Here is a 13,594-nt window from a genome sequence, read left to right as displayed (position 1 = left end):
TTTGTTGCGACTCATGAAGAGTTGACATGTAATCAAAGATGAATATGATTAATTAAGGAATTAATTAAATATAACAACTTCTACTTGATATTACCTCCCCGCAGTGCATAGCCGTGCCTTCGTTTTCCTCGGCGCTCTAATCATTACAGAAGAGGATTGCTCTACGCTTGCTGTACTTTCAATGTTTTCAGAGGCACTACTCCCGGCGTGATTGTTGTCGAAATTGATCTCAGAGATGTGTGTAACACCACCTGTTGAGACTATATTGACTTCGGTGGCGAGTGCCAAACGCAGAACCATGACAGTCGGCGCGAGTCCCTGATAAAGAAAGGCATGAGCACACGAGGGTATGTATAACCTCAAATGCAAAAAATACCGAGACAATATATGCAGCCGCGCCCATGTAGGATTTCCCCTGTGACCAGGGAGACTGTATCTCATTGATCACTGGGATGCTCGCATACAATGCCTGAAAAAGGAGAACCACTGCATAAACTGCAGATGATTCCACAATGGTCGCTACAATATGCGCATATCTCTTCCTTGATCTCCTCTGAATTTCCGAAGCAGTGTATATTCTGTATCCGATGAGAAACGTGGCGGAGGATGTACTTCCCATAGATAGGAAGAATAAAGCAGTTGCAAGATTATTTGCCAAAGCTGCGCCTGCAGCACTGGTGAGCTGTGGAGTAATCGAAAGAAAAACGATATCAACGATAGAAAGTGCTGTATAACAAACTCAGATTTATGATATACGACCCATGAATTGAATATATACCAAATTCTGCCACTAGTAATACCAGGGGTATTGCGATAATTTTGAATGATTTTCCCCATACATGGTAGCATCTCCAGATCTACCACAACGGATTAGCCACACCTAAAGATTAACTTCAAAAAGTTTCGTACCAAAAGTGCATCAGATATAACAAGCAGCATAATTTCAATGATGTCGGACATATCTACGAACCAAGTTGGATAGTCAAACAATGACCAGAACACTGAATCCCGTGTATCTCCGTTAACGGTAAAAGACCAAGACAGGAAGTACCACTGAGTGGTGAAATTCAACAAGTTTAACCAGTATAGAATGGATATCGTTGCCAAAACAATCTTGCTGCTGTGACCCGTTTTGGATAACGCTTTCGAAACTTGGGTATAATATTAGTATCCCTCAAAGCATGTCGAGATTTATCCACGTACAGTAAACGTAGACGGTTACGCCATAAACGACGGTGTAGATCCCTAGCAAAGTTCTCAAATTATGCTCCTCTCCAGTGAACGATCGCTAAAACCACAGACGTACCCATAAGGCAGTTTAGAACCATTGAAGAATGAAGATTTGAACTGATTGTGTAAGTTTCAATGTTGGCTGGAATCAATGGGTTGAGTTGGGACATGATTGCGATATGTCGATGATAATGCTCATTGCTCCATTGTATTCCCCCATATTTATACGCGATCCTGACAGTGTGTTCTTTGGAGGTGTCAAGAGACCGAAGTTATTCGTTAAAGAGCAATCACGCCTCAGTTGAACTATCATCCTATAATCTGTCTATAATTTCTGGTTTGAAACTTATCCGTAGACACAGCAGATATTTCTCAGTTGAATGATTCCATGTTGCTTCTGTACATCATGATGAACGTCGGCATATACCCCATGTGATGCCACTACGAATCAATGATACGATCTCGGGAATTGCTGAGTAATTCTCACGCCTTCGGCGTCGTCTCATCTGCCACTGGTTATCCTTCTCAGCTTTGAACGGCTCCTCTTGCACAGAAGCAATAGAAGTAAAATAGAAAACTTCTTGTTGTCTTGGATTCGTTTATATCGTCGCAAAGCAAGCTATTACAGCCGCATGCTTACTTCCCTGTTTCGAATCTGCATTTTGACCTCACTTGGTCTCCTTACCACTCTCATCCCAGTCAACTCCTTGCGCGCCTTTCTGCACTCTTGACTGAAGAGATTGAATAACTTTTCTAGTATCTAGAAATCTATATTACGACCCTTTATTTAGCAAGCGAGATGAGGACTCGAGTAAAGCGGGTTGGCTGGAAGCCTGGATGGACTAGTCCCAAATCAGAACGTCCATCTTCTATCTTTTTATTGCTTCATCATTGATGTCGGGTCTTTCTTTAGCTTTCCATTGACTGTTCACGGGGGTGTTACCTTCAGTTCATATTTTGTTTGTGTAGGTTTGCATCTTTGTCGCACAAGGCGCCGGGAAGCTCCCCTGGAGGCTTGTCCGGACAGACTTTCTCAGGGGTACTTCCAAATATAGAAATTTTTCTCCCCTGCGGGGCGTCGATCAGTCAACACCGACAAAATTATGGCAAAAAGTATAATATTTGGGCAAAATTGATGGATTTTGTATCTTCTTCTCTCTATTTAAACATTTAGAATGTAAAAATATCATTTGACCCTGGAAAACGTCCCAATAATCCACAATTTTGGCCTGAAATCCGCCAGATCTGGCCAACGGTCGGCCTGCGGGCTGCGGCGGCCTCAAATCCGCGAGAAACGGACAATAAACCCCTAGGGGAGCTTCCCGGGGGCTGTCGCACAGCATGGGACAACAAGCCCATTGTGAACAACGCTGCACATGCTCACCAGGTCATTTTTCCAAAGCGGTAGGCAGAGTGGGGAATATTAGTGAGTCTTTTCTGAGTCCTGGTTGCACGCTCACTGCTCAGGAGCTTTGCCATAACGGACATTATATTGCCTTTTCTTTTGTAGAATTCAGCGGACATTATATGATTACAGCTATCCACTAGATCTCGGAATGCTTTACACCCGGTCAGTCTCAATCAGTTAATCTTCTTCCAATGTGCATTTTGAATGTCAAGAAAGTGTATGAAGCCATGTTTGTAAGCGTGTATATCTTTGTTCATATTACTTCCTCCATGCTTCTATGCTGTCTGCAACTTGCCTACTTTTGGAAGGATTCTGACTTCCTAAGCTGGTGTACAAAATAAACGGCGGCATTGATTGAAACGATCTGTTGGGTTATTTGGCGCCGGCCACAGGCATCACCGAGCATCGAGTCAGAACTCTTGAATCTGTAATAAAGGATAATACAACTCCGAGTGTAAACAAATATCGTAACCTAGTCCATTCCTCCTGTTCATCATTTCAATAAAGAAGGAGCTCGTGAGAGGCATCGTGCTCAATTTCTAGCGGGAATACAGGCCGTACCGTGTCTTTGGCGGTATGATCCACCTTACCAGCGAATGTAGGCTAGACAATACGTCTTGTACGAGATGGATTCAGCTAAATAAGACTTAGCGCGCTCCTGGTGGTCGGTACAAGTCACTATGCTAATGGAAGGCCTATCACTGTCAACCTGACAGTTATTTACGAGTCAGAGCCTCAAAACGGGAAATGGGGCCTGAGTTCGACAATATATAAAGCACGTTAGGATGTAATATATCATACATTGAATTCACTTCAAGCTTTTAAATCTTCCACCTCTTTCAGAAACATGGCCTTTATCGCAAACCACGTTTACACAATCGCTAATAAAACCCAGTTCCAGGGGAACAACATGATGATAGGCCTGCTGCAAGGTAAGTCACATTCAAATCCACCCTGTATACATTCTTTATACACTCTTCCTAACATTAAAATGTTTCCAGCGAAACCCGACAACGGCACTCCATGCCAAGTTTTTATTCAGGCCAGCAACGAGGAAACATTTAACCAGCAATGGCTGATAAAGGAGGTGGCTGGAAAGCAGCAAGTCTACACTTTTCAGGACATACGCACAGGGTCATACCTCGACTTGTCAAACGGAGGAGCGGCCAATGGGACGCGCGTCCAAGGTTGGAATCATGCTATTGGGACAGCCTGGTCGCCGAATATGCAATGGAAGATCGTCAAGGACGGAAATTATATGAAGTACATCTTATTTCCAAATCGAAATTCACGACATCTGTGATTACTTACATACCTCAATTCTCGTATAGAATTCAAAATGTTGCTAGCGGCACCTATCTTGATCTCTTGAGCTCACCCACCACACAAGGTGAGGGCGTTCTCGGTATATATAAGCCAATGCCTTGCCGTTGACACGACTACCTCACCCTCGCAATGCCTGCACTTTCCAAAGCTTCAGACAAGATACATTGTAAGTCATTTGATCTTAATATCGCTTTTCAACGGCACTACAGCTCAGAACCATAATTTAAACAGGTACCTTGTCCTCCCAAAGAGCGTCCGCGACGCGATATACGTTAAATCAGGACTGAAGAACGTAAAGGGGAGAGGTCAGCTTTTCGACAGTGAGTAAATTGAAGGAGAGATACTCGAGCAGTTTTTATGTTATTTTTTCTTAATCACAGGCGACGACTATGCCTTTGTTCTCAAAGCCGAGGTGGCGAAGTGGGGTATTGCCACCCTTCTAGCAGATGTACGTTCTTTCTTGACAGTTTTATGAACCGTTAAATATGTTATTGTGTAGGACTTTGGAATTCTTTGGGGTGTCATGTTTGGAGAGCAAGGTAGTCGCGGACTCGCCTACAACTTCTACCTAAACGAAAACCTTGACAACGTTATATTTTTCGACCCATACACCGGAGAAGAGAAGGTGGACATGCAATACAAGGCCTACTTTGCTGTTTTCTAAGCTGGTTTTGCGTCGTCAGTCCGACACGTAGAGGAGCATAGATATTGTAAAACATATTGGGTTCATGACCTATATCATATCTATCTTCCGATCACTTCTGGTGCTTTATAAATGTACTTATATCTCACGACAATCGTTTCTATTTGATAATATAAGCGTTGGGTTCATGCAACGGGGAAAACAAGTGATATTGAACGGTTAGAAGTACGTATTTCACGCGCGAGATGTTTCAGGGCTCAATGGCACCCCGTTTCTTAACTTTTTTAATTACTTACGAATAGTGTGTCGACGTATCAATGAATAATTTTAAACACAACTTTGTCAGCGTCGACGCGTTGATGCCCAGCAAGGGAGAAAAACTTCTACATGTAGGAAGACTGTTTTGAGTTCATCTTCCCGGTACCGTAGATTTAAGAGCCAAAATCAGCAAAAAATCTGGACAACCCTCCATAGGGGCTTCCCGAGGCCTACACTAAGCGTTCCACAAATCCTCCGGCGTTTGTTCAAACTGGTTCAAATTACTACCATCTTCTTTCTAGTGAAACTCGACAACATCTCCCCCTTTCTCCGGCCCAACACCGCTGTAATCTGCTGAAATATTTTGACAAAGGTTGCCCGCTGCCCCATCACCAAGCCCACGCATCCTTGGCCCGCTGTTCGTTGATCGTCCCACGTCAATCGCGGCTCGCGCACGTAAGCGCCCACGTGAAATGTGACTTGCGTAACGTTTCGCGTTTTCTTCGAGTTTTCCTTTTGTCCCCACGTTCTCGACTGTACCTTGACTCGAATCTACGGATTCGCTTCCGAAAGTCTGCGACACTTGAGGACCACTGTTTCTGACGCTACTACATACTAGGTTTTGATATCTAGCGAGGGCTAGCGTTTATGTCGACACGGCGTTGTTACCGACGGTAATAACCAATCAGAAAGACATCGACATCGACAGCTACATCTACGCTAACAATGACTCGAGATCCTACCAATTCTAATTTGCAACCATATCCAATTCAACACGACTCCGAGCAGAAGCAGGATGATCCATCTTTGTTCGACGGCACCGTGTACCACATCTCCCCCTCCCTACCGCCGACCCTCGTGGCCCAACTCGACGCCCTGCTGCTTGCCAATGGCGCACGACGTGCTGGAAATTCGGGCTCTCAGGGACAACAAATACCGTCAACATCACAACACTCCCAGATCCAAGCACAACAGCAACAGCCGCCAACCCAAGACCCAACCCTAACAATCGTCATTTCCGACTCACTGCGCTTCCCGGGATGGGAGGACATCGCACGGCGCCGTGCGCGTGAGGCGGGAAGCGGTGTGCCAGACGAAGTGACAGGCGAGGAGAAATATAGCGTGCACGTCGTGTTGCCGGCATGGGTAGAGCGCGGGGTTGTGTTGGGCAAGATGCAGCAGTGCGTGTTTTACTCCTTTCTTTTGTGCTGACAGATTCTTAACTTGTACTGAAATAGCCCAGCACACTACTCGCCCGACCCTTCCCTACTATTTTCTTCTCTCACCTGTTCCGCATCCACCACATCTCTCTCGCCCTCTGATATCATCACTTTACAAGCAGGTGTCACTTCACTTGGGGGGCAATGGCGGTCATCCCTGACCCGCGAGGTGACGCATCTTTTTGCGCTGAGCAGAGAGGGTAGAGAGTACGAGACCGCGATGCATTTTCAGCGGGAGACCGGTGTAAAAGTGTTACTCCCACATTGGTTTGACGACGTTGTGCGGCTGGGGGTGCGGGTTGAGGAGGGGCCGTATGAATGGCCTGATCCAGAGTTGTTGAGGGAGAGGGAGAAGGAGAAGGGCATCAACACGAGTCAAGGGCCGACGAAGGATAAGGAGAAGCCGACAGATATCGATGCGGAACGCGCGCGCTTGAAACGCAGTGTGTTCGTCACCGCCGCCCGTTTCACCCCTGCACTCACCGCGTGTCCCCCGCCGTCTCAGGCCGACCTCGACAACACGCACAAAAATGGTGTTCAGCCGGTGTCATCAAGTCCAGGAGGAGACGGTGCGCCTGCGTCGTCCGCCGTGGGTGGTGTGCCAGGAGCTGCAGAAGGCGATACCTCAATTGCACACCTCGCACCTCCACCCACCTCGTCCTTCTCTTTACCCGCAGTGGTAACCATTTCCGCCCCCAAAGTGTGGGAAGAACGCCGTATCTTGCTCTCGCGCACGTTGCAGCTGTGGGGCCGACGTAGGGATAGCGTACAGGCTGGCATTGAACGTGCAGGTGGTATCGTGGTTAGATTTGAGGGCGACGAGGAAGAGCAGGAAGAGGTTCCTATCTCTCCGGAGGATGCACAAGAAAACAAATCGAATGGATCGACAGTGGGGAAAGACGGCGAGCGTGGATTTGGCTACGACGAGCGGCTATCGCGCCAGGAACGGCGTCGTCGTCGGCGTGAGGCAGAGCGCGTGAAGGACTGCGATGTACTTGTGACCAGATGGCGCGAAGGAAGGGGTTATGTTGAGGTTCGTGGGTTCTATCACCTATCGTTGCTACTCCTGTTGATATTGGCGCTGAATTTGTTTTTTTTTTTTTGTGAATTGGCTGTTGTACAGGCCGTCCGGACGCAGAAGCTCGTCGGAACACTTGCATGGCTGTTCCATGTGCAGTCGTGCGGTGTGCTCTCGCACCCGCTGAACCAGCTGCTGCATTATCCAGTTCCAAAGCGGCGGATCGAGGGTTTTAGCGCCCATGTGAGCTACTTTTGCCACTTCTTTCTTTCTGTCGACTGTTCTTCGATTGCTCGCATGCAATTTTGCCGTTTTTGGTGTCTTCCTTCGTTTGACATTTACTCTTTTGGGCTTCTACTCTTTTTGGAAATGGGTATACCATTTTGAGAAGCCACTTCTTTGGTTGACACTCAGGTTATATGCCATTTTTGGAACCTCATTTCTCATTTTTGCTTGTCATCTACTCTTTTTGGGTTCTGCCGTTTTAGGGTATTCGTATGCCGTTTTTGGACGGCACTTTTATATTTGCTACAACCAAAAATACAACTGGACCACTAACGCACATATCAACTAACAGGTGATCACAGTAACGAATTATACGGGAGAGGCGAGGGAATACATCAAGAAGCTGGTCACTGCAATGGGTGCGACGTTCACGCCAAGTATGTCGGGGAGTAACACCGTGCTGGTGGCTGCATAGTACGTTTCTCTTGTTTTCGTCGCGACGTCGACGGTTCATTTTTTTAACTAACGCAACTTCAATTCTCCTTTTTTCTTCCAACTCTTCCTCCTCGTATTCTTGATCTACCCTTGTCATTGCTGGCCCTTATCAGTATTTCCGGCACCAAAGCCACCAAAGCAACGGCCTGGTCGATCCCGATCGTAAACCATACCTGGCTGGAAGACTGCTTCATTGCATGGCGCAATCTCACGCCCGCGAACCCCAAATACATCATCTTCCGCACGGGTGACGACTGGAGCCGTCGACTTGGCGAGCGCGGGGTCGCGGTGGGCGTGCGAAATGGGATCAGTGGTGGGTGGGGAGCGGTTGTTAGGGTGGGTGTAGGCGAAGGAGAGACACAGGATGAGACGCAGGAGGGGCAGGGGGAAGAAAGAGAGTTGGGCAGGATTGAGCAGGAGGCAGAAGAGCTTGCGGAGGAGGGGGATGAGCTGGGGGATAGCGAAACGGATGAAGCGGAGGCTCGGGCAGAGGCTGTTGCTGCTTCCGCTCCCGCTGTTGGTGCAGCTGGTGTTGATGCTGGTACCGGTGATCATTTCACAGAAGTGCACCCCCCGAACGGGACGGAAGCGAGTATGAAGGAGGTCATGGATGATCTTGTCGATGCCGATGATGCGATGGAGATAGATGTGGATGATCCTGGTCAGGTGGATGACGAAGATGCAGATGGAGTGAAGGTCAGCACGAAGAAAGCTAGGCCTGTATCTTTGGAACGGGAGAGGGAGAAGGAGAAAGGGAAGAGCTCTCCCGTGAAGCCGACCTTTAGCCCAAGAAAGTCGAAGCAGCCAGCACCGATCAAGTCCAAATCTCAGTTCAAAGGAAAGCCTCGAGACTCTGGATCAGATGAGAATGAGGAAGAGGAAGGGTATCGTAAGGAAACGGTAATCGAGGTCCCATCGTCGCCGTTATCCGAGGAAAGCGACGACCACGATGAAAGACGAAAAGAGAAGACAAAGTCATCGGGGAAGACTCCCAGGTCTGCATCCAACGTTAAGGAGAAATCGAAGTCAAAACCGGCAAAACCAGCGTCTGAGACCGAATCCGAGGCAGATAACGAGAACAAGGAGGAGGATGTGGTTGCCGAGGAGGCGGAAGAGGAACGACCGCAATCTCCTGTTCTGAAGAAATCAAAACCGAAGTCGACACCGAAGTCCGCAGGCAAAGCTAGCACGAACACGGATACGAAAAAGCGCGCAGAGGACAAGTTAAAGGTGAAGAACAGGAAGACGCGTGTACCCGGTAGCTCTGATGAGGAGGATGAGGACGAAGGTGTCGAGGACGATACAGGCGGAAATGGAGACGCGATGGATGTTGATATCGACGCCGAACATCCCCCGAAATCAAAAGCGAAGTCCACTACGAAAATGAAGTCAAAGTCCACGAACAAAGAATCGCCCACATCAAAATTGACACCACAGACGAGCTCGAAAGTCGCCGAGAATGGAAAGGCCTCGTCATCATCCAAATCCAAGTCGAAGAAAACGGTTCAAGTCAGTTCAGGTACCGAAGACGAAGACGAGGATGACAACAAAAGCGCTCAGAGTACGGACGTTGAGCTGGATGTCGAGGAGGCGTCAAAACCAGCGCCGGCGAAGAAGAAGCCGCTTACGCGGCGCGTCACTGTCGAGATCACCGTTCCGAGCCCTGCGAAAGGTTTGACTGCCGCCGCCGCCAAGGCGACTGGAGGCACCGGTACACCGTCACGGGTTTCTGGTACAACCACAACCACCACGCCCTCCGCCGCCCCTAAGCCCGACACCACCCCCGCTGCATCAACTGCCGGAGGAGGTCTCCTAACCCGTATGATCAAAGTGGACGCGCGTACGCGCGTGAAGCGGCGTAAGCCTGGAGATGAGGGGAAGAAAAGGAAGCGGAGCGATGTTTATGTCGAGACGAGTGAGAGTGAAGATGAGGTTGTTGAACCCGAGCAGGTGATCGCCGTCGCGAAGGGAAAGAGCAAGGGTAAAGGTAAAGAGGTGAAAGCTAGAGATTCGGTGAGGGGCAAGGGCAAGCAGGTGGAGGAAGCAAAGGTGGTCTCCCCCAAAGGGAAAGTGAAGGCGAAATCACAACATACGAAGGGGAGGAAGGGGAAGAAGGCCGTCAGCGACGACGACGACGCGGAAGCGAAGGTTGTGGAATCTGAGGAAGAAGTCGATACGGAGGAGGAGGAAAACGAGGAGATCGTCGTCTCAAGCCGCAAGATCGAATCTACTTCCAAAACCTCATCCTCCAAGTCCAAAGTTAAACCGACACCGAAAGCAGTCGCAAAGATAAAAGCTAAAGACAAGAAAGCTGCAAAAGTTTCCGCGTCGTCCGCCTCGGAGGAAGAAGAAAAGGAAGAGGAAGCTGAAGAGGAAGAGGATCTCCCACCGCCTAAAAAACGTCCTGGTGCCACTTCGAAATCCAAAAAACACGCACCACCCCCCTCCCCATCCCAACCTCCAGAACGCGACCATGCCCAGCTCTCCTCGCCGAGCAAGCGTAAGAAGCCTTTGCGCGTGTACTCATCTCCCGACGAGGAAGATGAGGAAGAAGACGAGGAAGATTCCGATGATGGGCTGCCTTTGAACCCCTTTACGTTGTCCAAGGCTGAGCAACGCGCGAAGGATGCGAAAGAAAGGGAGGCAAAGGAGCGGAAGGCCGCGGAGGAGGAAGCTGAGAGACAGAGGAAGAAGAAGGCCAACAGTCTCGCGAAGGTTAAAGGGAAGGTAGAAAAGACCTATGGCAAGGGGAAGACAGCGAAGAAAGTTGCTGCTGCTGCGTCAGAGACTGAGTCCGAAGAAGAAGAGGAGGAGGAGGATAAAGATGAAGACGACGTACCGCCTCGCAAAGGCACCAAAGCGAAAGCAAAGTCCAAGGCTGTCGATCATTCCCCGAGCACATTGAAACGCGGCAAAAGGAGAGGGAAGGATTATGTGGACGCCCATGGGGGTGATCAAACATCTGTTGCCTTCGGTGTGAAGCGGAAGGGGAAGAAAACCGCTGCTCCATCATCCGACGAGGAAGAGGAAGAAGAGGAAGAGAGACCTGCGCGGAAAGCGTCCAAAGCCAAACCTGGTACCACTAAAGCAACCTCAAAACCCAAACCCAGCGCGAAGGCCAAATCAGCGAAATCAACACTGCCCACAGAGTCGGAGAACGAGTCGGAGGAAGAAGATGAAGTCAGTTTGTTGGTCAGCCCAAGCCGTGCTGCGCGCGCCCTGACGCGCACGGAAAGCCTACGCGCTGTTGCGGGCCAGCAGGCGACGTCGTCGAGCGCGGTTGCTACACCTATAAGGGTGAATGGTGTAGCTGAGACATCGATATCGGCCGCGGACAAGGGGCGGAAAGGTGGGAAAGCGACAAACGCGACGGCCGCCACGAGCTCAAAGGCTAAGGCAAAACAATCCAATGACGCACCTATGGACGTCGACGACTCTGTTTCCGTTTCAATCTCGAATGCTGGGCCGTCAGCAGTGTCCGCGCCTCCTCGCAGGAGTGCAGCTGCAAAAGCATCACAGCGCCTGCATGAAACGATCATGCCAGATTTGGTGCACTACGAGTCGCAGGTGAAGAAGGCACGGCGCGCGTCCAGCCATGCAGCGAGCAGTACCGCGTTTGCTCTCGCTGATGAGGGTGAAGATGTACGCGTGCCTGGACCGAGTGAAAAACGCAAGAAGACCGCAGGTGATGGCGAGGACGACCAAAGCACAGCAGACCAAGCAGATGGGAAGGCGGTAAAGAAGAGGAGGGTAGGCGAGAAGGCGAAGGCGAAGGCGCAGGATGACGACATGGACGTCGATCAGTCGTGAGTATTTCGTTTTCATTCTTGGGCTGGGTAGTATGGATGCTGAACATGGCTTGCTAGATTACCGGGCCAGGGCATCGTGATCATGACGACGCAGGTAACACTCGCAGATGACGTGGTTAAGGTGGGTCTTAACACTGCGTCTCGGGACATCAATGGGTGTCTAACCTTCAATTTCTCTGTATCAGACTCTTGTGAAGCTGGGAGTCAAGATCACGGTACGTGCATCTGAATGCACGCACTTGCTCGCCCCACATGTGGTCCGTACGGAAAAGTTCCTGTGTGCTGTGGCGTCGCGCGCCCCATGGGTGCTACAGGACAGGTGGGCCATTGAAAGCGCAAACGCAAGGAAGATCTTACGTTCGTCTTTGTCTTTCTCTGTGCATCTACTTTACAAATCTGACCTTTTTCTCAGCTGAAAAGGGTTTCATTCTCAAGGATAAATCCGGCGAGAATAAATACGGCGTCAACCTCGTACAGGCCCTTGAACGTGCCAAAGAAAATATAAAGGATGGAGGTCTGTTGAAGGGCCACATCTTCTATCTAACACCTCGCGTCCCCGTGGATGCAAAGCTACTCAAGAACGTCGTCGTAGCGTCGGGCGGTCAGGTAAGCCATGCTACCACCCTTCTCACTTTTGCCCTCCATTACGTTGTTGCATCTACCCTGCACGCCGATGCCCGTTCTATTCCCGTTCAAAAATGTTCTTACCTGTATTTGTCCTACAGGTATCGACGCAGACTCCCACACTGCGTGTCATTAGCACTGCCCCATCGCTGCGCCACGTTATCTCCTGCAGCGACGATATTGCTATCTGGAGGCCGCTCACGTCGTCGAAGGCGGTGAGGATATATACCCAGGAATTGCTGCTCAACGGTGTTCTCAAGCAAGAGATGGAATGGGAGAAGGACGATTATTTCGTGCCGGGGAGTTTCTAGTTTTTTTTGAATTTTTTGGAATCATGCATCTGCTGGTATTGACCTGTTAAATCTGCTCTGTTCTGTTCTCTTACATACTATCATCCTTTTCCTTTTTGCCTTGTTTGTAACATCTGACCCTTGCCCTGGATCATACACCATGGATTGTATATATGTAAAATCTATTAATCTTGGACCATGTTGTACTATTTCCAGGCGGATTAAGGTCTCTTGAGAAACAGATTTCTTGCCTTAGAGATGGCTATGCGAGCAACGGGAATCACTGAAGAGATATAATTAATTGATTGAGGCTAGGCAACATAGAGGTACTCTCAGCAATCCCTTCAGCAGATATCAATGAGCTTTACAAATTTTGGGATAATCGTCTTGAAACGTGATGGTGCGTTCCGAACAGATACGACACTCAATCTACTCGCATTAAAAACACCTGATCATGGATGAGACCTTTATTTGTTCGTGCCTCCAATGGTCGATCTTGGCTGTAAGGGATAATGGCTCCTTGAGACGCAAAGTCTGAAGGTATTCAGACTGGCGACTCTTGTTTCTGAACGAACGTTTTTTGTGCATCTCATTGGACTGCTGTAATCCGCACACTAAATTTGATGTACCATTTCCATCTAAATTTTGGCGCTCCATCTCTTCTTAGAAATGAAGTTGAATCTATTCATTCTCCCCACTGCCTCCCATAGTCAATCACCTTGATGCGAGTAGGTCGTGATCACCTCGCTTATGCGTTGCTGGTGTGGCAACGGATCTGTCAAATCTTATTCGGTGATGACCGAATAATACGGCATCTTCGGCATATCCGGCACGTGTTCTCCGCCAAAGTGCCACGGTTTCAACCACCATAGGTCCTGCAATGGCCCTGCAGTATATGTCCTTGATCACATGCAAAAAAAAAAAAATAACTTTAATTTGTTGAGAAATACAATGGGGATATTGAAACTGACGGGCGCCTAAATAATTTCTGGATCCTCTAAAAAGCTAAAAGGAAGACGATGAAAAGCGTTCAGATCGGAACTTAAAT

At 48.8% G+C, this 13,594-nt stretch overlaps 2 protein-coding genes across 2 annotated transcripts; both read left to right on the top strand.

Annotated features, from left to right (window-relative positions):
- Positions 1-3,485: 3,485 nt before the first annotated feature.
- JR316_0005478 (uncharacterized protein) lies at positions 3,486-4,628 on the top strand (the record flags this gene model as incomplete). Its single annotated transcript, XM_047891236.1, has 6 exons — positions 3,486-3,570; positions 3,640-3,901; positions 3,970-4,028; positions 4,174-4,284; positions 4,345-4,412; positions 4,464-4,628. The coding sequence occupies 6 exons, from the start codon at positions 3,486-3,488 to the stop codon at positions 4,626-4,628; spliced, it is 750 nt and encodes a 249-aa protein (XP_047750997.1).
- Positions 4,629-5,591: 963 nt separating this feature from the next.
- Positions 5,592-12,567, top strand: JR316_0005477 (PAX-interacting protein 1; the record flags this gene model as incomplete). Its single annotated transcript, XM_047891235.1, has 9 exons — positions 5,592-6,046; positions 6,104-7,118; positions 7,209-7,346; positions 7,681-7,765; positions 7,954-11,629; positions 11,690-11,753; positions 11,818-11,989; positions 12,045-12,238; positions 12,358-12,567. 9 exons carry the CDS (start codon positions 5,592-5,594, stop codon positions 12,565-12,567), a joined length of 6,009 nt encoding a protein of 2,002 aa, XP_047750996.1.
- Positions 12,568-13,594: the final 1,027 nt, after the last annotated feature.

The sequence above is a fragment of the Psilocybe cubensis genome, chromosome 4, assembly GCF_017499595.1.
Source record: "Psilocybe cubensis strain MGC-MH-2018 chromosome 4, whole genome shotgun sequence".
Taxonomy (NCBI): domain Eukaryota; kingdom Fungi; phylum Basidiomycota; class Agaricomycetes; order Agaricales; family Agrocybaceae; genus Psilocybe; species Psilocybe cubensis.
This window is presented reverse-complemented; position numbering and strand designations above follow the sequence as displayed.